General features: G+C 38.6%; 1 protein-coding gene across 1 annotated transcript; it reads right to left on the reverse strand.

The window, feature by feature from the left end:
• Positions 1 to 3,299: 3,299 nt before the first annotated feature.
• Positions 3,300 to 25,187, reverse strand: LOC144652509 (atrial natriuretic peptide receptor 1-like). The gene is made up of 21 exons (XM_078512531.1): positions 25,056 to 25,187; positions 23,666 to 24,355; positions 19,309 to 19,595; positions 18,643 to 18,778; positions 18,056 to 18,277; positions 17,213 to 17,294; positions 16,797 to 16,893; positions 16,168 to 16,272; positions 12,181 to 12,258; positions 11,647 to 11,751; positions 10,885 to 10,956; positions 9,649 to 9,817; positions 8,851 to 9,000; positions 8,103 to 8,277; positions 7,268 to 7,408; positions 6,721 to 6,844; positions 6,301 to 6,369; positions 5,772 to 5,946; positions 4,779 to 4,877; positions 4,077 to 4,168; positions 3,300 to 3,852 (listed from the first exon to the last, which is right to left on the reverse strand). Exons 2-21 carry the CDS (start codon positions 24,342 to 24,344, stop codon positions 3,745 to 3,747), a joined length of 3,165 nt encoding a protein of 1,054 aa, XP_078368657.1. The 5' UTR covers positions 24,345 to 24,355; positions 25,056 to 25,187; the 3' UTR covers positions 3,300 to 3,744.
• Between the last annotated feature and the right edge of the window lie 1,426 nt (positions 25,188 to 26,613).

The following is a 26,613-nucleotide window of genomic DNA, read 5'->3' on the forward strand; positions in this document are numbered from 1 at the left end:
GCGACTCGTTCACTCAGCTTGACGTAGGAAACCGTGAATTCACGTCTGAATGCTTTCTGTCTCTTTCTCGTTTCTACGTCAGCTTATCGTATCGCAGTGAATGCGCGTTTTCCTCTTAAACTGGACCTTGTAACTCGATTCATAAGCTGTAGAGCTAGAGGCCTAACAAGCCTCAATTTTCGAGTATGAATAAAGCATCGTAGTTTTATATTATAAGTTTACAATACATAGACGTCACATTTTTATTTATTTTTTCATATTTAAATGCAGTACTGACCAAACTTTGTTATCAGAGTTATAACTAAGTTATCAGAAGTCGAGGGGGTTGATCGCACAGGATTAAAATTTTGCAAACGTTTACAAATGTTTCCCTTTCTTCCATGTTCTTAGCTTATCAACCTTGTTCATTTTGGAGCAATTTGTTACCTCTTAGATGTCGCTGTATATTGATATGAAACAAAAAAGATAAATTCATAATGTCGTGATCGACAGCTAGAGAGCTTTCAAATGTTTGATGTTGACAAATAATTACTAAAAATCCTTAAGGAGAACAATAGAGGTCACTTGACCAGAACTTATGACGTCACAGAGTGAAAGCTAGGGTTATGCTTAACCTATAGCCGTGTATGGATTAGGGTTGCAGGGGTAGGGCTTATGGGTTAGGGTTAGGGTTGAGTTGTTTGGGTTGGGGTTAGATTTGTGGGTTAGGGTTGCTGTTTGGGCCTGGGCTAGTCACGTGACCAGCACTCCTTCCACATCGGGTCACCTTAGATAAAGTAATTGTAGCCTTGTGATTGCATTGGGCCCTTATTAAGTTTCCGGCCAAGCTACAATTTCGAATTATTTACTTCCCTTGCTTCAATTTTGTGCTCTGGTCTAATGATAAATGTTTTGTGGGGTAGTGCTATCCACCCTCCCCTCCAACTTCTTGCCCTGTGCTCAAGTTAACACAAGATGACGAGGAAGATTATGCCTTTCATGTTTGAAGCGTCTCAGATGTTTGAAAGATGAATTGACTGACAAAAACTATTTTTTGGTTAACAAGAATAAAGAAAAAAATAGTACAACCAGAAAGCTACTGCAAGAAACATTGTAAATGTGCACTCCACTCAGGAAAAGTTCAAAGTCTTTTTTAAATATATCCAGTGAAGTTAAGTTTTGCCCGAAGCGTCTTTTATCCTTTCTATGCTACAAGGGTTCTAATATCCACTAACGTTTGTTTTAAATTAGCAAGCAAAGTTAAAGTGAAAGTATGACGTTGGTGAATTGCTGTCATCTAGTCAGAGCGCGTGTGAAAAACAAGAGAAAATTTGCCACCAGATGGAACAGAGCAATAGTGAAAACATTTAAATTTTGTCATAAACTAATTCCCAAAGCAGAAAAGTCGAAAAGAATAATCGTGAGTAAACAAAGCTTGGAGTGAATTTTGAGCTTATGACGTTATCATGCATAAGGCCTATTTTGTCCAATTTATCCACTAACAAGTTTCCAGTGGAAAGGACCGTTTCATTTCATTACATTGGTTCATCAAAGGAACCGCTGAATTCACTCTGTGCAAGGATACATCGGTTCTTTTGATGCAAAATGATCTGATTGGATCGTTGATCCTAGACCACGAATGAGATCACGCACGCAGTTCACACCATGCAGTGACGTCAATTATGCATCTGTCCCCTGATAGATCACGGGAAAGGTACCAATCATGAGCTCGCAATATTTCGGTTATTCACGGTGCCCAGATATGGTCAGGAAATCATTGTTATCTGTATTCCGTACATAACAGATATGCTATGATATATGTATAGATTCAACCGGACGCCTGGGTTAAGGGCTGTATAACCAGTTTATCTAGCTGTAAAATGCGGTCATTGACAATTTGTGGTATTATAAAATAATCATCCTGCTCAATCTTGCGTCGTTGGCTAAGGTGATACTTCGCGCGATTTCTCAAGAAAAGCGTAACGTAAAAAGCCAATGCTATTAATTTATAAGGCATTTCAGTTACTTGCGAATGAGACGGGTTCATACTGGTTCATGCAAAGTTTTATTGTGCTCTCAGTGAGATTTCCGCTGTGTTTCATGACAGTTTCCAAAGTGTTTATAAAATAACGCGCGCATTGGTTCCCGTTGTGTGAAAATTTTTGAATGGGGCTCTGAAACTTTTGAATTCTCTAAAATTTACTCTGGTCTTTGTATGAAGTCATGTAAACGTTCTTCTTTGTTAGTGAACATTTCTTTATTAAAACGGTAATTGAGAAGACCTTGTAATATTAATCGTGTATAATTTTCCATATACATTAAATAAATTATCTTTATTTTAAGTTTCCTTGCTCGAAGAAAAAGTTTAAAATATAAGCTAAACTATATTAGCATATTAGCGGTTGCTTGGCATAAAAGTAACAGTTCCGCGCCTTTATAAATAAAACAAGTTAGTATGACTAAGTAAGACGTTTTTGACATCGTTTTTAAAACAAATCGACACGAAAATAAAAAAATGTTAACTTTATACTAAGTTTTCTTAGTTGCGTATAATTAAAAAATTCAATTTATTACCATTATTTCTAAAAATATTATTTACGCCAAGCATCAAATGTGTTCAGTTTATGCCATAAATTATGCCATATAGAGCAGTTTGCAATAGACCATATTCGTATTCTCGGTATTGGACTGGAAGTAGCTTACAATGGAGGCTCATGCGGGGGAATATCATTAATAACAGCGTCATGTCGTTTGCATTTGAAAAGATTACCCGCATTAGCCTCTATTGCAAGCTAGTTCCAGTCCAATACTGAGAATACGAATAAGGCCTATTGAGTGTTGTATAAAGACCAAAACAAAAGTTACCACTCTGACGAAACACAAAGAACAGGATTCACACAGTGTATCACTTCATTCATTTATACGACTGAGGATGATTCTAAACTGGAATCGAAACACTGTTCATCTGCATTTATTGTTTGTTCTTTACATGTAACACATGTTCCACATGTTCGTTGCAGGAAACTCCTGTCCACATGTAAGATCATATGAGATTCACTCGTGCGCAGTTCCCATCGTGGCTTTGTGCTCAGATGGTAGAGCAGTGGTCATGTCACCTGAAAGTCGTGGGTTCGAGTCCCACCTGAACCACTGAGTTTTTTCAGTGGCCAGGATTCACACACTGTCGAATAGTGTATCACTTCATTCATTTATGCGACTGAGGATGATTCTAAACAAGAGAAGACTGATCTTGTAACTTTTTGGCATATATAACGTAAATTAAAAGGAAGCCATTTAAGTTGAATATGACATCGGTCAAGTCTAGATTTGCTCAAAAGTGGATGGTTATTATGATAGTTGTGACCTTTCGTGAAGAGGATAAACATTTCAAGTATAAAGCAGCTTAGTAACCACGCATACTTTATATTCCGTTTTAGTTTGTGTAACACCGTTGTAGTTTCTCAGACCTTTTTGATATTTTAACTCTAAGGCCTATAACTGATGACATGAAATCTTATCAATGAAATTAAGGACATCACTTTTTATCCCATTTCAATGCAGATACTGATACATTCCCCACTTCCGGGCCATCTTTGCCAAAAGCATCTCAAATAAACGTTAATGGCGGACCCCAAGCATGCTTGTTACACCAGGATTGCAGTATCCATTCCTGTTATTGACCACTCAGGTGACAACTCTTTGCTTTGTCCTTCCCGATCTTTTCCCCTCCTTTTGTCGTTAACTCTTGCCTTTATTGATCTTGTTTTACTTGAAAGTATGTTGTTCCAGAGAAGCCGCTTTACTGAGATCTGGTAGCGGTTTCGTGAAGCCTTCACGTCCATTCAAGAAATAAGTCAGCATTGTACCTTTTCCCTGTGACAGAAAAAACAAATAAATCAAATAAATAAGAACTATGTTATTTTGTAAACAACCTTTTAAACAATCTGCCGTCTTCGTCAGAGTAAAACGAGGACTATAAATTATTTAAAAAAATTAATGGTACCAATTAGACTTCTTCTGGTCCTATAACGGGGGCGCTGTAAATATAGCCTTTCTTATCGCATTATTATCATGAAAACGAGTATAATAGGTTTTACCTTCATTGATGTCCAGCCTCTTTCCTCCGTGTGATAACCGCCAATGTCATCCAATAAACACTTGCATTGAGAACTCACGTGAATCCTGAGAGCTAAAACAAGAAGCATTTTATGTGAACACTTTTTAAAACTTACGTATTTTCCACGAATCTGAGTTTCCCCATATCATGAACTTTCACTCCAGTGGTTGTGAACCTTGTCAACTTATCAATTGTATAATAGTGATGAATCAACCTTCTGTCAATAATTTTAAACGCGGTGGGAGCCTTTACATAGAGGTTGAGATGGGGGTGCGTTAGGCATCCTGATACGACTGATACACAACCCAAAATAACCCACGTTTGGTTATTTTGTTGAACTGATCTTTTTAGGGGAATTCAGGATTACTACCACTACTAATGGAATAAGGTAACTGCGATTGTTCAATAAAAATTCCCTTTTTGAACGACTTTGTCGTTGACGTCACCACTGTGGTTTATAAGTACAGCCTCCTATTTCGAAAATGCTGACAACGTTACTTTTTGGAGACTCGTCTTAGTCCTTATTAAACAAGTTCACCTTCAGATGGAGTTCTGCTGTATTTGCCAATATTGAGCAATAAATACCAGCCAAGCGTTCAAAGGAGGGCGTTTCCTTTTCATTTGTAGGATATCTGTAACGTGGAGCAATTGCAAATTTATCTTTGTCTTGCATTTAACTTACCAAGTCCGCTAGACTCCATTCGCGAGGCTGTATTGACAGTATCACCAAACAGACAATAGCGTGGCATTTTAAGACCAACAACACCAGCCACACATGAACCTATGGATTAAATAGGACCGTTAGAGCAGTTTTTACTTCAGTGTCGAAAGTAATTCGCATTTGCATTCGTTTTGCATAACTACGCTTTGCGATTGGTTTAAAACTCTCGCGCCACTTTCTCAGCCAATCAGAAGTAAAACCAAAGCCAATCGTGACTCGCTTACGCACGTTTTTCCGCGCTTCGTGCCGGCTACCTTACATATATTTGCTTCGAGTTTTGATTGGTTTACTGGATTGTCTGAGTTCTTTGTGATTGGCTAAAGTGATTCCTTTTGTTTTGTTTTTACGATACTCAATACTCAATTGAAAACTGCTTTACTGTAATCACCCCGGATAGGCTAACATGGCCAATTTCACATACAGTGTACTTGTTTGTGCTAAGGTGCAAACTATTTGTCGTAGTTTCCAAAGTGTCTAAGAAGTACTTAAAGGAGCTTTGCTAAGACAGTTTTAAAACTAAGATAGCAAGGGTAATAAGCAAATAAAACATAGAGTATTAAGATTTTTGAAGAATCGCGTGGATTATGCTGGTTTCCTCTAGCGACGCAAGAACAAGTGCAAGCACAAGCGCAATCACGCAAAAAGGTCAAATTTTGACGACCCCTTTGACCCTTGTGCTTGTGCGTGGCATCAAAATGCAATGCGCTTGTGCTTTTCCTTGCGTCAAAGCCGTTTTCACGGTGAAAAAAGACCTGTTATCCTTGCGCTTGTGCTTGCGTCGCTAGTGAAAACCAGGCTTTACGACCAATAGCTAAAGCGTTTAAGCAAAAACATTCAAGATGCACCATGCGTGCCGTAGGTTTTCATCAAGTAATGAAATATCGTAAGTACGATGCAGAACATAACATATATTAGAAAAAGATCTAGGAAAGTAAAGGAGATAAATCTACAAACCAGAATGGATGCCAATCCTTAGCTGTAGCTGTTTTTCCGGTAGATGTTTTATTTTAAAGCAACACATGTCACTCAACAGATCTAAAGACATGTTTGCAATCTCCCCTGCATGATTGATGCCATTTCGGTTTGGAAGTCCAGATACCACCATGTAAGAATCACCAATTGTCTCAACCTTATGAATATAGTTTGGACTTTTCAACAATAGATGAGCTAAACAAAGACACACACAATAACCCCTTTCCCCAAAGAAACAAATTAGTACACAAGAATATTAACTACAACAATGGTAGCAGCAGCAACGGCAACAGCTACACGCAACAGCAGTAGCAGTAACTGAAACAGAATAACAACAAAAGTACCAGCACCAGTAGCAACTGCAAGAGCAAGAGGAACAACGAAAACAGCAACAACAACAACAAAAAAAAACAAAGAACTGTTAGGTTTTATAAGGAAGACTATTAAGATCGTAATCAAAAGTAAACTTGCAGCGAATAGAATGTGTGTTCAAACAGACACTAAACCTTACCTTGTAAACATCATGGCAGTCAATAATGTTATCAAAACAGGTGTAAAGATCATTGAGCAAGTTAACAATCTGTAAATAATGGAAATATTTATTTCAGTACATCAAGAATAAGCAGGAAATAATTCTGCAAAAACATCAACAGAATCAACCAATGAATGGACCAACTGACCAGACCACTCATCGACTGACCAAAAAATTCTGATTTATAGCAACTAAAAAGAAAGAACAGCTAAGAAGCTTAAGAAACGTTTCAATGTAAAAGAAGAACGCAAACTTAAAATCCTACGTCTCGATTATGCGGTTTCCTATACATCACATTTGCATTTCTGCAGCAGCCGTAAACAGAGAGTGCTTCAAACTTTAAAGTTTATTTCCAAATAATTCTACTGTAAATATAGATAGGGTACTTTAAATATTTACCTGTAGTGGTTTACTCTCAGCAGCCAGTGAAGTGAAACCCACGATGTCACTGAAGAATATCGTGACCTGATCAAATGACTCTGCTGTGACAGGCTCACCGCGCTTCAATTGCTCTGCTACGATTCTACATAGGGCAACAATTACTCAAAATTAAAAAGAAGTCCATTCAGATCTGTCTTTCAAAAAGTAATTGAAGATAAAGATAGCAGTCGACATAAATTTTAAAATTGCTTCATTGGCCAATCAATAATATATAATACAGTCATCGCTCTCTAAGACGGACACCGTCGGGACCGGCTCAGCTGCAAGTGTCCGTCTTATAGAGAGTAACAGTAAAATGACTGAAAAGCGGCAGAAAAGGGACCAACACTACGTGTCCGTGTCCGAGAGGTCTCTGTTAAGAAAGAGTTGACTGTATTTTTTCCTTAGGGAATATTGTTGTTCGATTCGGAGTGTTTCATATAGTAACATTCCCCCCAATTTTTAAACCATATCAAGTTATTAGCCACAAATTTTGATGCCCCTTTCTTAAACTAAATCTTCTTACTTAGGTAGCATTCTGTACAACAAAGCGTCCGTCTTCTGTTTCTCTTCCTCCAGCTGTTCTGTCCTTTCTCTTACCACTTCCTCCAGGTGATCTGTATACTTTTCCATCAATAAAATCATATTATCCATTATGTTAATGTCTCTGTGAAAAAATAAGACAAGACCATGCAATTTACTACTGTGCCATGCAGGCAACCATTCTAAATCAAAAGAGATGTATATTTTTACTAATAAATCTATAATTATTTGCCAAGTTGAGCTAAGCATTTAGTTATCTAACCTCAAGATTCTTGTCTCAGCGAAATGCAAACTGGTGAAGATGTAAACGTAGGGTGGTTTGAGAAGGTTGTCGAACCACAAACGTAACTTTTTCTTTTATGTCAGCTCAACGGGTTTTTGGCACTAACTGCTATTCCTTGCGCCATCTAATGTTCACGAGTATTTTCCACGTTTCTTAGCACATATATCACTGACTTAGCCAATTCTCTAGAAGAAAATCGTTTGATCTCCCAGAAATAAGTTTCAATATATCAAACAAGAGCGACAGTGTTTCATCGGGATATCCAAACACCAAGAAGAGAGTTAAATTTACGAAGCGCAGCAGAGTATTTTTGACGAAATTCCGTCGAGCTTTTTGGATAGCCGATGAAAAACTGTCCCGAGTGTTTGATATATCTTCGCAATCGAAACAAAAACTACGGAACAAACGGAGAAATAAAATCATACAAATCTATGTTAAGTAAGACCGTGTTTCCACCGACTGACACATACGTAAGTTTTGTATAATCATGCTATTGAAACATTTCTTTTAACCTAGTTACCAAGAATATACTTACTTTCCATTATTAATTCTCTTAACTGTCTGGAGAATATCACTGAACCTTGGTCGTAAGCTGGGATCATCATCCCAGCAGGAATGGATCATTTTTACATAAAGGCCATCACCAAAGCTGCTTGGTATTATTGGACGGAAAGGAGGAGTCTCTCGCTTTCTTAATCTGTTGACAATCGCTGTTAATGGATAGAATAATAATATGATAAAAATATATCAGAAGATCAATACTACAATCAATATGCAACAACTAGTTAGTGCACATATACCATAACCAGCTAGTGTACGAATGTGATGATGATGATGATGATGATGATGATGATGATGATGATGATAGAAAGAAGGTGAAGGATACAAGGCCAACGGCTGAACGCCCCAGTCTCAAGAACGCGATCATTTGAGTTCAGACAAAGTTTCTTTTTTTCACAGCCAGCATTATCTCAGCGGTTTTTTTCGGACCTTATTTGGTACTCCGGTAGGAATACTAACCGCGACCCCCGCGATAAACTATTAGTATATCTTCCTGGAGGCAGTACATGCTCCGGTATGCCATTTTATTGGAGTCTAGCTGTTATGTTTTGTTCCACTTGTTCACATGCGTTAAGCTAATTTGAAAAATAATTTTTTTTACCCTTTAAGACGATGGATATAAATGTAAGGAGAATCGTGCTTTTGCTTTTACACAAGATGAACTGTTTTTATATAGTATCGTGCGAATTTTTTTTTAAAAAAATGAATAGTTCAAGACGTACTTTTTGCCTCCATAAAGTCGTTCATACAGTATGGGAGACCTCTCAGAAGAATTTCCTGCAGAATTATCCCATAGCTGTAAACGTCTCCCATTTGTGACGCGGACGAACCCTTCTTTTCATCTAAGTGCTCCGGGGCCCGCCACAACAAACCTGACAAACAAAAACTATAATGTAAATGGACATTTTGTTGTCTCGCCAATATCACAACAAAGACGAAAGATGGCTGTTTGGCACATTAGAGTGTACAAGTACTGCCGCGATTGTTACGGTTTCAACATTCACACGATTAAGGCGGGTGGTATGAGTTTGAAAAAATGTCTTATTGTAATCTATCAAGTATCATTTTTCGCGTGCCGTTCGCGCAATTGGTCTAAACACGTCACGTGAAGCCAAACCTGGGAAATGTTAGATGATATCCCGCAAGTGATGTTCTTTAGGTTTTTCTGTTCGCTTCTTGGAACAAATAATGCCAAAGGACAAATATCAGTGCCCAAAGACGTTTGGACGTTACTTTTAATTCAAACAAGTGCAAGGGAAGTACTTGAAGGAAATCGGCTCTAGGTCTTGACAGTATTGGAGATAAGATGAAATGGATTGAGGATAACAGGGACGGCGGAGCAATTTTCCAAGTGGGGGGCTGACTTGAGACTTGAAGTGGGGGGGGGGGGGGGGCTTAAAAGACCCTTCTCTTAATAAGTCTTTATTTTTTCGTAAATTCTGGGGGGGCTAAAGCTCCCCCAGCCCCCCCGGCTCCGCCGTCCCTGGATAAGATGCGTGTTAAAGCTGGTGACTACTTACGATGATATTCTGCAGCGAGGCCAATATCCGAGTCAGGTTTCTGTCCTCCTTTAAACTTTTCAAGCCCGATATCTGTTATTTTACAAACCCATCGGCTGTCTATGACGCATTTAGAAGACCGAAGGTCACCATGGCAACCAATGGAGCTTTTGTGCAAGAAGCACATTCCCTATAACAAAATTCAAAAAGGCATTAACACTGCCATGGCAGGTGAGGTCGAATTACTGCAACACTACTGAAATGAAACTGTGTGTGTAATAATGTTTTACTATTAGTAAAGAAAACGTGGAAATGTCTACACACATTAGCTCACCACGAGTCTCTAGTAGCTCAGTTGGCTAGAGCGTCCAACTGGTATCTGGGAGGCCATATGGGTTCAATTACCGTCGGGGACTCATAATTTGTCTTAGTCCCATGCTCGTGTCATTTTTAAAAAATTCATCTTCATTATTTACAATCATTATTTGATGTTAATGTTATATATAATCACAGACAGACAGACAGACACCTTTTTTAAAATTATGAGACTAAGGGCCTCTTTATATGATCCCGGTTGACCGGGCTGGCCCAGTTACCGAGATCTCGGCTCACTCCTATTTTCTTGTAAAATTTTGGATGTGTTCATATGAGAAGGTGGGCCAGCCCGGTTACCGATATCTCGGTTTCTGCAACCGAGTTCAACAACCGGGAAGAATATTTTCCCATATGAACGCTCCAGCCCGGTCGCCGGGACGCAACTTTTTTTGAGAAAATAGCTTCCCTTTCGTAATTGGGTGGTCCAAATGGTTTAATTTTGCCTTGTATCTATTTCCACTTCAGAAATATGCGAATTAGCTTTATTAATAAAGTTACATGGGTCAATAAAGCTACGATAGTCGCGAAAGATTCAACTTTATGTGTCGCCATTTTGCCTTCGTTTCTTGAATTTTATCCCCGTCAACCGGGCTAAAATTTTCCATATGAACAGAGGTCAAAATCCGTCCTGGTAACTGAGACAGCCCGTAAACCGGGCTCATGTGAAGAGGCCCTAAGGGAAGTCCTTTCAGGGGCTTAAAAGAAACCTGCCACCAACAGGAGCCCTGAGCACTAAAATGCTAAATTACATATAGTTCTATGAAAACTATTTGAAAACAACTATTTGTAAAACAAGAAAAGCGAACGAAGGCTTTCTAAGTAGAAATTTTTTTACTCAATGTTATTGCACAATTCAAGCTCAAGCTAGTTGCGTGTTCTTACTCTAGCAACATCGGAGGCAAAGGACATTTTAAACATCCAGTCCAACTTCAATTTTTCGTTGTTCAAAACATCCTGAAATGAAAAAGTACGAAATAAACGAATTAACAATCAATTGCGAAGGGTAGTTTCCAGACATTAAGAATTACTTTGAGTTTCGATTATCCAAACACATCAGAACCTAAAACATAAATAATTGGTAGCTTGCCTTAATACACCCTATTACATACAACGTTTGATTTCCACTCAGTTAGTGCCTTCACAGCGGTCAAACGCCAAAAAATCCGGTCTTCGCCGCCTCGAATTTTTCTAAGAATTTGACTCGAAAGTGTGCAAACGTTTGCAAGAAATTGTTATAGAAATAGTACGGTGAAAAAAAAGTTTCTAGCTGGGAAACTCAGTGGAGATCAATCATCAAATTTCCCATCCATAAGCTGCGTATAAACCGTAACTTTCCAGGGACGGCGTTAACGTTTTGCTTTAAAGTGAAAGCTTTTAGAAAATTTAAGATTTGTATGGAGAATTTTGGCGGGAATTGCGCAGGAACTGCGCATGCGTTTGACCGCTGTGTGGTTAGTGCCACACACGAACTGTTGAGAGAGTCCCCTCTCTGTGAATACAATTGCTTGAGGACGAGCAGTGAAAAAGGGAGAGAAACAACAAAAATTACCTCCCTTCCTTGCACTCATTCTTTCGATGATTTTAGATTAAAACTACAAAGAATACTCAACATCAGTATTGTCTATGACATAGCTGTCTGATTACCTGTAAACTTCCCTTGTTGCAGTACTGTGTTAGAATCCAAATGTTCGGCGAATCTACGCACGCTCCAATAAATCGATTGATGTTCGGGTGTTGAAGATCGTACACCTATATCAATAAACGGGACCACAGAGAAACTTTTAAACGATCCATTTACGAGCAGAAGAAAATTCCACGCGTAAGTTGAATCTGATTTATGTAATATTAAAAGCTTTACAGCTTTTTGGTGAAATTATTGCCTTAATCAAAGGCAAATTAAACTGAGTAAGTTATAAGTTTTGCATCATGAGAGAACTGGCGAGAAGCTATCTGACTTATTTGAATAAGTTATACTTCCAAAGGTGATGGCAAGACAATGGCAAAACTATTGCTGACTTTGCACAGATATACAAATGTACAAGCGTACAGATGATGTCATGTGTTCCGTAGAGGGTGCCATATAGGGATGATATAATGACTTTAGGATTTTCTGGGCTCAAGTAACTCATAAGAAAGCACAAAAGATTGAGTTGCCATTCGTCAGGTAAACTGAATTACCTCTTTTAGTTCCATTAGAATTGCTCTGGACAGGTTCACGTGTGTTTTCCTCAGCTTTTTAACCGCTACCACGGTGGACTGTAGAATCAGTAAATATGGAATGTCATTAAGACATAAGAATTGAAATAAAGCGACTATTCCTGTTATCAAACTTATCTGTCACGAAAAGAGAATTTTAGACGACGCTCATTTAGGGGCTTAGAAATGGCCACTATCGCGTATACGTCATCCGTATGCAAGATCACTGAACATAAATAGATAAGACAGTCACTTTGTAACGTTTTCTTATGTCACTAAGATGCTGTACTTTTCCTGCAATGACGTGGACCAAGATCTTTCGCTAAAATGTTTTATGACAACAACAAAGTTACTTCAAAGGTCACATTACGCATGTCTCAGTGGCATACGTAGACTTGCCCCAAGTCGCTCGTTTTTTCTTTGCATCTATAGTTACCAGAAAGAGTTACTTAAATAAAATCGCTTTGAAATCAAGCACATACATACATACATACATACATACATACATACTTTATTTAACGTGGAAAAAGTACACACTTAGCTGTTAGCTAGTTTACAGGTGCTCCACGATTTAAAGTTTAGTATTTACAAAAGTATTTACATCAAAACAAAGGGTATAAAAGTATTACATCAGACTATTTTAAAATGGTTAAAAAAAAAAGAAACAAACAAACAAACAAACAACAACACCATCTAGCTAAATTAAGATTCCTAAAAAAATATATATATATAAATATAAAAATCCTATCTAAAAGCGATAAAATATAATTATTAAACATTGAAATCAGTTTGTCTAATCTTTTTCAAAAAGTCCTTTGAGCCTGCCATGGAACGAATATCACGAGGTAGCATGTTCCAGTGCTTTGCTGCAGCATAACGCCACGACTTAAGACCATATCTGGTAGTGTTCACTTTAGGTATGGAAAGATTAAAATTACCGCGAAGATTGTACGCTGTTCTCTTTTCAGTTATAAGATTTTTGAAGCTGGATGGTGCCCTGCCTTGAATAATATTGTTCACAGTCAATAACATATCTTGAGTGCGACGATTTTCTAAGGTTGATTTTGATCCGATACGCCGCAAGAGCGCTTCGTACGACGAGGTCTTGTCGCTGTACACAAATCTCAAGGCCCTCGCATTTGTTCTTTCCAGTTTTTCTATATTTCTTCTTCCACAGTGATACCAAACTTGACTACAATAAGAAAAATAAGGTAAAATAAAAGCTCTATACAAGGATTCCTTCGTATTACAAGGTAGAATGTTCTTTAACCTGCTTAGAGCGTTTATTTGGCTCCCCACCTTGCGACAAATGTCCGCAATGTGTGAATCAAATTTTAGTTTATCGTCTAAAGTTATGCCCAGTAATTTTATCTCCTTGGATACTGGAATTTCTTTACCCTCACATTCGATCTTGATGTCACACTGACTAGCATTTCCTAACACCATGGCGTTATATTTTGTCGGGTTGGCGATCATACCGTTTTGTTTGAACCAAGAGCTGGCATTGAACAGATCTTGGTTAATCATGTTTTCAACTGCGCGGGGACATTCGTTTGAGGCATGTAGATTGGTGTCGTCTGCAAAGCTTAGTAAGCTGCTCTCGTTTATAGCATAGGACATATCGTTCATAAAAATATTAAAAAGAAGCGGTCCTAATATTGACCCCTGGGGTACACCACTACGAACGACATTCCACGATGAAAAACTGTTTCCCAGTTTGACTCGTTGGTAGCGATGTGAGAGATAGCTCTGAAGAAGGGACCACGATCTTTCATCCAGTCCGTAAAATCTAAGCTTTTCCAACAGAAGATCGTGAGGGATACAGTCAAATGCCTTGCTAAGGTCCAGTGTAGCAGCACCAATAAAGTGGCTTTGATCAAGTTTTTCTTTCCACTCTTCGGTAAGTGTTAATAGCGCCGCAGAGCAGCCATGAAATTTCCGATACGCGAACGTATAGTCGTGGAAAATGGTATCAAAATACGTACTCATCTGTGTATGGATAATGCGTTCAAACACTTTGTCGAATGCGGGCAGCACGGTGACAGGTCTAAAGTTTGCTTTGTCCAACACGCTGTCCTTTTTGTGTAAAGGTGTAATCTGACCATTCTTCCACCCTTCGGGGACTTCTGCCTTTGCAATAATAGTATTTATAAGATCGCTTAGCGGTTCAGACACTGATGGTGCCGCTGCCTTGACTGCTCGTGGCGGAATCAAATCGTATCCCTGGGCTTTGTTTGTCTTGATGTTGTTGAGTATTTGCTTTACTTCGTGGTGATTTGTAAAACGAAAAGCAAAGTTCTTACTGGCTGTACTGTTCTTAGGTAAGCGAGAGGCATGTGACTGATGTTGGAATGGAGTGTATGAATCGATTATTAACTTATCGGTGATATTTGTAAAATAGTCGTTGAAAATCTCTGCTACTTGAGCTTGATCGATAATCGTTCTGTTGTTTTCCTTTAGAATGATCAAATCGCTTTGCGCACGTTTCTTTGTGTGTAAAAGAGGACGTAGTGACCGCCAAAAAGCCCTGTAATTTCCAGCACGTGAGCAGCACAGATGATCAAAGTGTTTAATAACAGACTTTCGCCTCATGGAGACCACGCGATTTCTTAACACTCGGTATGCTTCCCAGTCATCTGTTTTCCTTGTTTTGTTAAATTTTCTTTTTAGACTGTTTCGCTTTCGAATGGCCTTTCTTATCTCCGGTGTAATAAATTTGGATTGGCCGGAAGTCGCCTTACGCTTTCTTATTCTGATGGGTGCATGTTTGTCAAGCACATCAGTATACATCTTTTGCCAGGCCCAGCAGATGTCATTGATGTCTTCGAACACATACGCTACATTAAACGGCACACATGCAAGGTCCTTATTGAAAGCATTCGCGTCGAAGCTTTTAAAACACCTGCCTTTCGTAAAAGTGGTCTCTGGTTTGGATAATTTCTTGTTGAGAATAGTATAGACCAGTTTGTGATCACTTAGGCCTGTCTCCATTGTTCCTGATTTTAATGCAAATTTCGGAGAGTTTGTTGCTATTATGTCCAAGCAAGACTCTCTAGAAGCTGAAATTCTTGTTGGCTCCTTTATGAGATTGTCCAAGCCGTAAATGTCGCAGATATCTAAGAAGGCTCGACCTTGTTTCCCACTGTCTTGTGGTTTTAGAATATCGCAGTTTAGATCGCCCAAACATAACACATTAGCTCGGTTTGAAATCGCTGCGTCTAAAATTTCGCACATGTCGCTCGTAAACGTCTGGTTGTTTACTGACGGTGGTTTGTAAACATTAAGTAAAGACATAAGTCGCTGTCCAAGTTGAATGTCGACGAGTATTGCCTCCACTGCTTTGCTTCTGATTCTCACTTGGCTTGAAGGAATGGATTTACGAACATACAATAAAATACCTCCACCGCCTTTCTTGCGATCTTTGCGATAACATTCATATCCTTTGACCGCGAACTGGGAATCTGGAAATGTTGCATCTATCTTCGTTTCTTGCAGACACAAAATGTCGAACGTTTCGATCCAGTCCTGAAGTTCACAGAATTTTCCAGCGAGAGCGTTTATGTTGAAACTTCCGATAATGAAGTTCTTATTTGCATATCCGTGCAAAGTGTCGAAGAGATCGCTATTTGCATCGTTTAAATGCCCATGATGCCCACGAAAAACCACTTGAGTAAAATCGCCTTTGAAATCGCGCGGGATTCATTTCTGTGAACGCGCGCGCGAAGGAAAACAAATGACACTTGCCGAGGAATGGCTCGGAACGATCCTCTGCCATTTTGTTTCTCATGCCCGCGCGCCCTCCGTTTCCGTATCCAGCGGTCTCCTGCGAATCTAACGAGCGACTTGGAGCAAGTCTATGGCATACGCTGCTCCTTTACCTAAGGGCCAAGTTATGGTTTTGAGACACAATAGCTCTAAACATGGTTTCAATCTATGATAATCCGTCATTACAGTGACACTGACACAAACCTTGTAAATCGCCACATTGGTGAATACTTGTCCTCTCAAATCATCTTCATCAAATATCCTCGAAGACATACTGACCTCACCAAAACTTCCACTAAACATTGAGATCTGTCATGGAACAAACCACATATAAAGATATAACTTGTTGGTCATAGTGTTAGGGTATAAACTGTGATAAAAGTAAACGGAAAGCCAGTAGCCATAAACCAAAGTTCGTAACGTATGACGTAAATTAAATGCATCCGGGACAGTTTTACACGAGGGAAGAACGTGAATCGATGTATGAGTTTGTTCAGCGACAAAAACAATATTTTGAAGTTTTGTGTGTTTCTTGTGGTTTTATGAGGCGCGGGTAGCAAAAGCTGCGAATCTGCCAGTTTCCTGCTAGCCCCTTATCATTAACAAACCATCATTAGCCCGGCATGCCACTACATGCCGGGCCAATAATCTTTAAAAATGTCTTTAATGTTAGCCTGTTCTAGGCACTCGGTAGTTAGTGGAGAGCGAAAAAAGCAGGCGGTCCCCCCCCCGTTTTTTTCCTCGCTGGCCCGCGTTTTTCGCTCTTCCCCAAATACCGAGAGCCTGGAACAGGCTACTTTAATGTACAAAGATGGTTATAGCTTTTCTCTTACAATACTTCTTCCATCCAGCGGTTTTCTTGTAAACTTTACGTCAGCTGAGGAAATTTTCCATTGTTGACTCTGAAGTGATGCTTCAAAGGCCTTCCTCCTACAAACAACAATACAGTTAGTAAACAAAAAAAACAAGCAAACAAACAAGCACGTCAGACAGCCTTCCAATTGATTTATGTTTATTATGTGTTTTTGAATACATAAAGTCAGTTATTGTGAAAGAGGAAGATGTATTTGTAGGTTTCCAGCAGCTAGAATATTAAAAAATGTACTGGTTATTGGGGGTAAAAACAATCATCGCAAGGTCATGGGTTCGAGTCCTATCCAAACAGAATAGAAAATCACTGATTTATGGATGAGTGAGTGATTAAGTAAATGTATGTGTAATTAATTTATGTTATGCGATACATGCTTACCTATAATATAGAAGTAGAGCGATCATACAAATTATTAAACCAATGAATGCCGACAGTACATAGAGAGCAATCTTCCAAATAACTGGTGAGATAAGATAAATATCCTTTAGATAGTAAATCGGCCAATAAAAAATCATTTACAATCCATGCATATTAAATTGACAATGTGCTGAGGTAGGTTTCTTGGTTATAGTGCAATGCCAAATTACAAGCAATGTATTCTACATATAACCGCATGAAACACGTTTCGCAAAATTTGGGTAATGTTGAATAAGAAAGTCTAGTCCTATGTTCAGGGAAGCCAAGCACGTATGGGACATTTAGATTGACAATCCTTGCTCTCCCAACCCATTGTTACTTAACTGCTAAAGGAAGAGAGGGTCACTATTGATTTTTGGCTCCTGGGTAGGAGGGATCTTTTTATTATTTGTCTACAAATGCTAGGATGACATTTATTGAGTTTTTGTGGCATCCATTCATATCAAAGGCTATACTGATGTAGAGAACATTGATTATTATTTATCTTGCTATGTGCTGTCGCTGCCAGGTAGACTTACTGCAACAGTGCAACAAAATACTTCCAAGTCCAGCTTTCGTTCTCATTTTACGATTTTTGATAAACGGATGCTTTAATTAACAGTAAGGTCAAGAAACAAGACCTGTGAGGTCTTTATTTCAAAAGGGGAACTTAGTTCACCGAGAATTTCCTAGGTCTTGCAAGCAAAAAAACCGTACAACCTTTCATAAAGGTAAAGAGTAGAAAAACAAAACAAAACGAAACAGAGATTAACGAGTAACATAACATTACAAACTTTGCTTAAAATTGACAAATTTTCTTCATACCTGGAGAAACGCAGAATTCTTCGTCGAAGCCACACTCGGGTCGTCCCAATGGAGCAGTTACAGTCCCCCCCGGCCAGACCATCGTAGCGTTGGTAAACTCGAGCTTCTCTGAGTGTCGGAAGTAATTCGCTACACGGTCCATCTTGCCATTATGAAAGTTTTTCATTTGGAGGCTCAGTGCTCTGTCACCATTTCCGTCGATAAAAACTCGCCCAGAGACCCCTACAAGATGTAATGTTTTTAGAATAACTTGTAAGCTATACGGTTCGTTTAAGCTCAAGCAATATGTTTGAGCCATCCGAATGCTTAAAAAAGCGATGACTATAGCAAATGCCTGAATGACGCACCGTCTTGTAAGCAAACAGAAAAACGAAAAAAAATGTAATGTAATGCTAGGGTTTGTCTGCTTGCTGTTTCGCGTTAAAATGGTTCTGCCGTTACTGACATTTTCGTAATTTCCTTTTTTCCGATCGCGTTGACCGACAAATTCAAAACGATAAGGACTAAATAGAGTAAAAACATTGTGCGTAAGGCATACCGAAAAACTTTTAAATTCATGCTGTTATAAATCATAGTAAATAACAGACCTTCAAAGCTTCTGTTGGTCATGTGCTTGATGAGCGCTCTTCCATCTGTAAAGTTTCCTCCATATCTTAGATGATCATGAACAGCTAGTGCGTACAATACGACAGCGTCATGAAGAAAGCCCGCGTACATATCCACCTAGAACACAAGACAAACATGATACCTCAAAATACCCCACAGTACCAAATGTCGCGCTGAGGAACATGCAACATACCCGTTAATCAATTAATAGTTTATAAGATATAACGTAGTTAAGAATCCCAACTGGTAGAAGGCCACCGCATATTGCCTATTTGCAGGGCTTGGCCGACGGGTTAACAACCGAGACTCCTCTTTCCTACCACCAGCTGGATTTTCTCTGAGCGAAAATCCAGCTGGTGGTAGGAAAGAGGGCTTTCCCCAGGATCGGACCTGCGGATCGCAAGGACTTGCGGCCCAACAACCCAGTCGTGCGGCCTCAACTTTTACTTTTTAGGTTGAGACGTTTTGCGTTGTACAAAATCACCTTCAAAGCGAACGGAAATTTGAAGCAATAGTTCTCCAATGTAGAAAACCCTAGTGTAATAATTACAAAACAGAAAGGAACAAGAATGGATGAAAAAAATCGAACCAGGCCTACGTTATGTCACCTTACTACTTACACAGTATAAAGCAGTGTATCCCTTTACCTTATCATCTGGTCGCATGTGATATCCGAGGCCGGCAAACTCCGGCATTTTCTGCCGAACTTTGTCCTCAAATCTCTTATATTCCTGAGTTGCAGGGATATAGTTCGCAATGTCCATGATGCCTTCAAATGCTTTGCAAGCGTCTGTGTCCCTTCCGTCGTCTCCCTTACAGTTCTCAGGTGTGATTTCAAAGGTGAAGTAAGCGTACTGTGATGTTATCATTTCTAAGTCGTGGAGGTTAAGCATTATCTGCCGTATGGAACTTCCATAGCCAATGAGAATGAAAACTAAAAGAGAATACAGTATGCAGGTTACGAAACAGATAAAGAAAACTAGAACACGGACAAATCGTGCAGACAAACAAGTCGCCTGACGATTTGTTCGTCTAGCGTGAACTCAAGACGGCTTTTTGACGACTTGTCTGTCTGGACGACCACGTCGTCCTTGAAAAATCAAATAGACGGACAAATTCAGACGACTTATACGTCCCAAATCGTGTATCGTCCCGTTTTCACACTAAGACGACTTGTCCGTTACAGACGATTTGTCCGTCTCTTGTGTGAAAACGGCCAATCAAACAAATTAAATAATAGGAAAATACAAAAGGTAATGCAGCAAATGAGAGTTGCTTTTTCTTAGAAAGGCATGCTTAGGGTTGGTCTATTGGTTGGCACCAATACTTATTTTATACCTGTACGGGAGATATAGAAGTAATTTTTTTTGCTAACATTAAGTTTCGTAGAGCGTATTTAATTTATTAAAACTTAATAAAATAGACAAAACCCAGCCTTGACACAGTCCCTTTCACCCACTGACAACTCGATGCTATTCAGCCTTCTAACTACTAAAAGAGGAGGTACAGCATTTTGAATAGTTGGCTTCCAAGTATAATCACTCGAAGTACCCACTTTTGGGAAAAGCTCATTGAACCAAAGCGAGCATTCCACAAAGTTCTCCGCATCGGCTAACACAAAAGGTAATGACCCCACAAAGGCTGGCGGGAAGTGACGAGAGCATACGTGTCGTGCGTGTATGTACCGTTTGTGCAATTCTTAGATACACGCGATCAAAGGACTGATGTTTCACGCTTGGATTGTGCAATCGGTACAAGCAGTTTGCGGTCGCGGGTTAAAAGAGAGATATGTCACTACATTTTAAGTGATTTTTCTGGTAAGTTTCAAATTGAAGGAAAGCTCAAAATAATAGTTTTCCAATGTAGAACAACACCAACGGAGTAATAAAAACCAAAAATAAAGGATTGTTTCGACTGACGAAGATTCAGACGAATTACATATGACAAACTTGAAAAATTTTGCCAACTTTTTCAAGATGCGTTGTTGGTGACGTAGCCCCTTTAAATACTTGCCCACTAAACTGTTTTTGACGCGTAACTGAATTCGTCATTAGTGTGATAGTGTGAGAACTGTGAAAGGTGAGCGTAAAGACCTGGGCTGGACTAGCTGGAATGAGGTGGAACAGCGAGCAAAAGACCGTGAAGGATGGAGGACGTTTCTAGGTAGCCTTATGCTCCAGTTAGAGGAGCGAAGGGGATGAGTGAGTGAGTGAGTGAGTGTGATAGTGTGAGCAACTTTATCCCTAGCTTGCAAGCTTCTTGAAAGCAAGCCTCTTGTGTAAGAATTGATCTAAATAAAATTACCTTTCAGATTTTTCTACAGGTTTACAAAAATAACTTAGTAGATAAACGTTTTGTCTTTCTGACCAACAAAAACACTCTTGGCTACTATTTTTTTGAGACATTTTTTTCTCGCGCTTCACATGTGTAATAAGGCACGCGTGTTTCTTAAAATGGACACTAGACTTGCGGTCTCTATTCCTGATTATGGTTTCTGAATTTAAATACGTTTAAAACGCGCGCTGTGATTGGTTCGTCAGTTATTGCGTGCCGGAGACTAGTCGACTATGTAAACAGCCTAAGGGCTTCAAGCTTCGTTTCTCGCCTATTTTTATAACAGGAAAAAAAAAATCGGTTTTACGACGTCGTAGCTTAAGAGAATTCAAAAGTGCTTGTATGAAATCTCGTTTATCTTTCGGATTTACTCAAATGTACGAGTTCAAACAGACGCATGAGGCATGCGAACACGCCCCGGGTTTTTCTATTTGTTAAAAGAACTAATTTATCATTCGATCTATTTTTTCCTTTTTGTAGTCTTGCAGATTGGCTCAAGAGACCCTACGTCACTTGCAACTACATTGTAGCTGCTGTCAAATGAGTATTACCAGGGCACAATTTTGTAGTACGTAATGTTGCTATGTTGCGAAAATAGATTTTGGAAAATTCGAAATATTATATACCCCGTAGCTACAAACGAAAAAAAATTCTTAAGCACAATAAAAAAATTCTCGTAGAAATCTGCCTTTCAGTAAAAAACATAAAATATCGAATGTTGTTATCACTGACAATCATTGAGATTATCAAAAAAAAAAAACCGGTGCTCTCAATCGCTGCGATCGCCGAGATCAGTGATCATGCATATAGACGCCTGCTCTTTCTGAAACCGCAAAAGTCCCACGTAAACAATACTGGCCGCCATGTTGGTGATACAAACAAGACAAGATACATTTCGTTTATGTCCTCCAACATGGCGACGACTTCGTCACTCGCAAACCAAGAGTGGCGGCTCTATGAAAACTTTAATATGGAAACTATTGGCGATGAAATAACCGCAGTAAAAGACTAATCAACCAAATGCAATATAGTAACGAGCATTCGTTAAAGTGAGAGACTTATTAAGAATTAAGATGAAGATGTGGATACTGAACGTCAGCTAACATCACATCCTGTCTAATCGCCAGAGGCTTTTATATTGCGTTATTTTACGGTTGACGGAATCATATTATAAAGTTATTTACTTATCATAATCTCTTTTACGTCTCTTGTCTTGTTTTTATCAACGAGATTTAGAACATTTCAAAGAAGGCGACTAATAATTAATCAAACGAGTTCACCAGAAAGAAAACACGGTGTTGAAGCAAGGATTTTCTTCCCTGCTGTCATTGGTTAAAACCACTTGAAGATGTCAACCGAGACCAGTTCATATCGAAATTATTGTGTCTATATTTGCATACGCCTTTAAAATGTGCTCATTAACCAAGTCTCAGCATATAAACATTTTACGCGTGCTTTTGTTTTGACAATTTCCGCTTTAATTCGGCATTCTTTGTCGCAAAGTCTTTTTAAAAAGATTGTAAAAACACGCACGAAAGATGAAACACAATATTTCGTTGGGTGGTTTTCATCGGAAATGAAGTATTCACAGCATAGTCACACGTGAAGTGGTTCACGAAAATTGATGTTAATTATTCAGTTCTGGAGTGCTTTTGAAAATGGTAATAGACGTAAGAGTTGTAAATACTTCATTTTCCATTCGATAACAAATAAAATAGGATTGACTGGAACTATTCTCGCCCTCCTTCCAATTAAACCCAGTCTCAGTCAGTTTTAATATCAATATTTTTAGTTTATCCGTGTCCTTTGAGGTTTCAAATAAGTGGATCATGACACCCAGTATTTACTAGATTTAAAATGACCCCGCGTGCTTATTTACATGGAAGATAAAGGCACTTGAAGACCACTAAAGAGATGAAAAATTCTTCGCCGGATCTCGAAGATTAGGATAAGAAGGTTCAGTTAGAAATGGATAAACTTTATGAATGATATGAAACGATTTAATGAAACGAGTTGTTATCAAAGAAAAAAGCTACCGCTGAGGACCAGAAATAAAATAGCAGTGACCTCACGTTGTCAAAAGATACAGAAAGTAATAGAAATTGTAGGTGGAATAATAACTATGCGTTGCATTTCGTGGGAATGACTCAGCTGTTACGAGCATAAATGATGCAAAACTGTTCCTGTTAAAAGATCAGTCTTATTTTAGTCAGACTTTCTAGAAGCGGAGTTGAAGTTTAAATCTTTAAATAATTTACACGTTTTCAATTGATCTTACCAAAACATACTTATTGAGGGGTTATAATAAGTGATACAATACTAACGCATTTTAAAGTGGAATTGCGGTTTTCTTTATGCGTCTAGAAAATATCACCCCTTCTTTCCGTTTTTCTTTCCTTGCAACTTCCTGCTAAAAGCTTTGATTTGAAAATTTGTAAAATCAGTTTACAAATTTTAGATGCACGCTGTTCGCAGTATGATGAAAAAAAAAAGATGCTAAGAATAATATTTAGGTTACTACAACTAATAATATACTTTTGATAAACAACGGGTCTAAAAGTGTTTTTACTTCTTGTCGATGTGATTCACTCGCTTTGAATGACTTTCATCTCATGTCGCGTGATAAATGCTTATAGCCTTGTCATGCAGACACGAAGATTATTTACTTACCATGCGCCACTTCTCTTGCAGATTGAAACATGCTCTTGAATTGCTCATCAGTTGTAACACCAGGGCTAAACACATGAAAATAAGACACAGTATATCCTCCACTTTTAGCGCTATCAATTTCATTTTTTACAAAACTAGCAACTTGCGACCAAAGGCTTTCCGTAGAAGTCAGGATCGCTACTCGGGTCCATTTATATTTTTCCATGATCTTTAGGAAAAATTTTCCGGTTTGTGCGTATGTTCCAACGGTTCGAACAAATGTGGGATATTCATCTTTATCGGAAAGTGTAGACTCGCCACATCCGAACGATATCATAGGATTGTCCCAGTGCGCAGCTAAATACCCTCCCGGCATACAACCAACCGAACAACCAGGCCCAATAAACGCATGTATAGCTGGTTTCTTCGCTCGCAAGTCCGCCATAGATCTCAGCGTGGCTCCGGTATCGCATTCACTATCTCGCCAGTCGTAAGTCAAGTTATAATTTGGTAGCAGGTTCAACTCGTTCTTTATCGTGTCGAAAGCAACAAGCAATGCAGACGCCATTCTCGGTCCATTAGGCCATGTTCCATTCCATGGAATCAACGCACCAATTCTTATTTCTTGACTCGTTGTCGGTCGTTGCAGTTGCAGTTGAAGCACTGTGAGCATCAAAGTCATCAGACGTTTCGCTGTCATGTTCACAATTGCTAGCAGAAGCAAACAAAAAATATCTCAAGTGTGAGCTGTTGTCGTCTTAGACTATTTCTTGAGCTAAATACGCCAACTGTTTGTCGAGCCATTAGACATGTTCCTAGCGAGCTGCCGGAAGCTTCCTCGACCAAATGGTTATATTATCCAGTATTGCTTTCAAATTACATTATTCTTGAATAAAATTTGCGTCCGAAACAGATTTACTCACGTCGCAAGGTGTATGTTACTTAAACAATGACCGCAGCTGAATTATTACGTATTCGGTAAACGGAAAGCGCCTATGAATTCGAATGGAGCGCGCATGGCGCAATGTATTCAATTTACCGTGTCAATTTTAGTTGTAAATTGGTTTGAATTATTCAAACTTTAGGCGTAATTTAAATTCACGACTTTACGATAAATATTGTTTACTTTAATTTGTATTGTACATCCTATACGGCGAAGCTGCTAGAATAAATGCAAATGTCTCTAAAAAAATAAAATGGGTAAAAAAGAAAATAACAAAAGCCAAAAAGAAATAAAAATAACACAGGCAAGGAAAAGCAAGGGTAAAGAACCGAATCAAGCGAATCTTTCGCGAATTAAGCTCAACACGGTAATTTGGCAATTAATATGAGCACCTGCACCGCATGTAAATGGAGTCAAAAACAGTTAATTTAACAGTTTTATACGACGGAAGATAAAAACAGTTCTTACGACGATTTAACCGGAAAACGGAGACGATCTTTCTGCCGCAAACTGTCCATCTCCCGTTTACTGTGGGCTAGAACCGTATTTTTGCTATTCGCTGCTCATCTTTATGGATTTTCATTTAAACAAAACTACTATAGTAAAGAAAAACAAATATCGAATGTTTTTATTCTGAGTAATGTACACTATGCTTTTAAATCTAATGGTCTGGTCGCGAGTGCAATTTAGAATTAATCTGAATGGGCTGAGGACGTATCAAATTGCCTGACCCGCAGGGCCAACGCAATTTAAATTCCTTCACGATTTTAAATTTTAACGTTTTTCCAAATTACAAAAGAAAACGAGATAATTGTTTTCTTTTATGATTTAAACTAAAAAAGAGAGAAAGTATGTGTGACATTTTGGCCAATATTAGCTTTCAACCCATTTTTGTGTCTCTTAAAATGGCCAATGTAGGTTAATCTAGCTTGAAGACGAAAAATTGTCTAGAATAACGTTTTGGTATTTTACTCAGTCTCACAAACCATCATTAATTAAGCCTATTGGTGTTTTGTGAAGTTGCCTCCACCCCCTATTTCATGCGGATTTTTCTCATTTGGATTAAAATACCCCAAACGTCAAAAGCCTTACGGGCGGTCATTGGACAACAGGTGCAGCTTTCAATTACTTCAATTTTGCCCAGATTACATTCTTAAAGAACGCGGGTTTAAAGATACACTGTCACAGGGATTTTAATGCTTTTCGGTAACAAGTAGTAGAATTGGCGAATAGGTCCTCTCGTACATGAAATACCTAGTATATCAAAATGGAGATATAGGTAAATTGTTGTTAAAGACAGAAGGGAGTCATAATAATATTTAGTTTTTTCCAGTCGACAAGTACAAAACTTGAAAAAATCAGCCTGAATTCTTCAAGCAGAGATCTAAAATTCCTGATGGCATCACAATAATATCACTTGTCTATCGCTTCAGTACACTTGCATGGTGATTTTTGATTTGTAACAAAATTGGACCCATATTCGTAGTTTCCGTATGTTTTTAGGCTCCTGAGTTTTTGGAGTGAAACTGGTGACAGTGCCCCTTTAAGATCGAACGACGATAAGCAAGTTTTTTTTGCGCAAAACTTTTTAGCTAATTGGGAAGAATCGGTTGTTGTTAAATTTGGAACGCCTCTTTTCACAGAGTGTGTGGCCATTACGTCAATCAATCTATTACGTCAATCAGGAAAAACTTGTAATAAAATTTAATTATTTCGTCACTGTTTATTTTCCGGCTTAGCTGTCGAACTCATGGCAACGTTTTCAAATTGCGGATGACTTTCTTTTCAATCCTTTGTTTGGTGAAAACGTTTTTCTTGCGCCCAACAATAACGTTTGTTATCAACATCGCGTTTCTATAAGAGTTATTTCCAAGTAAGTAAGTAAATAGAAAACTAAGTCAGCATATATTACAAGTTTGAAAACAAATCAGCGTCTCATTGACGGCATAAATATTTTGTGGTTAGCTCAGACACAGAAGTGTCTCGCTTCATTTAGAGGTCTAATAATAGGTTAGAATATTAATCG

Source organism: Oculina patagonica, chromosome 4 (assembly GCF_052425735.1).
Source record: "Oculina patagonica isolate OP01 chromosome 4, crgOcupat, whole genome shotgun sequence".
NCBI lineage: Eukaryota > Metazoa > Cnidaria > Anthozoa > Scleractinia > Oculinidae > Oculina > Oculina patagonica.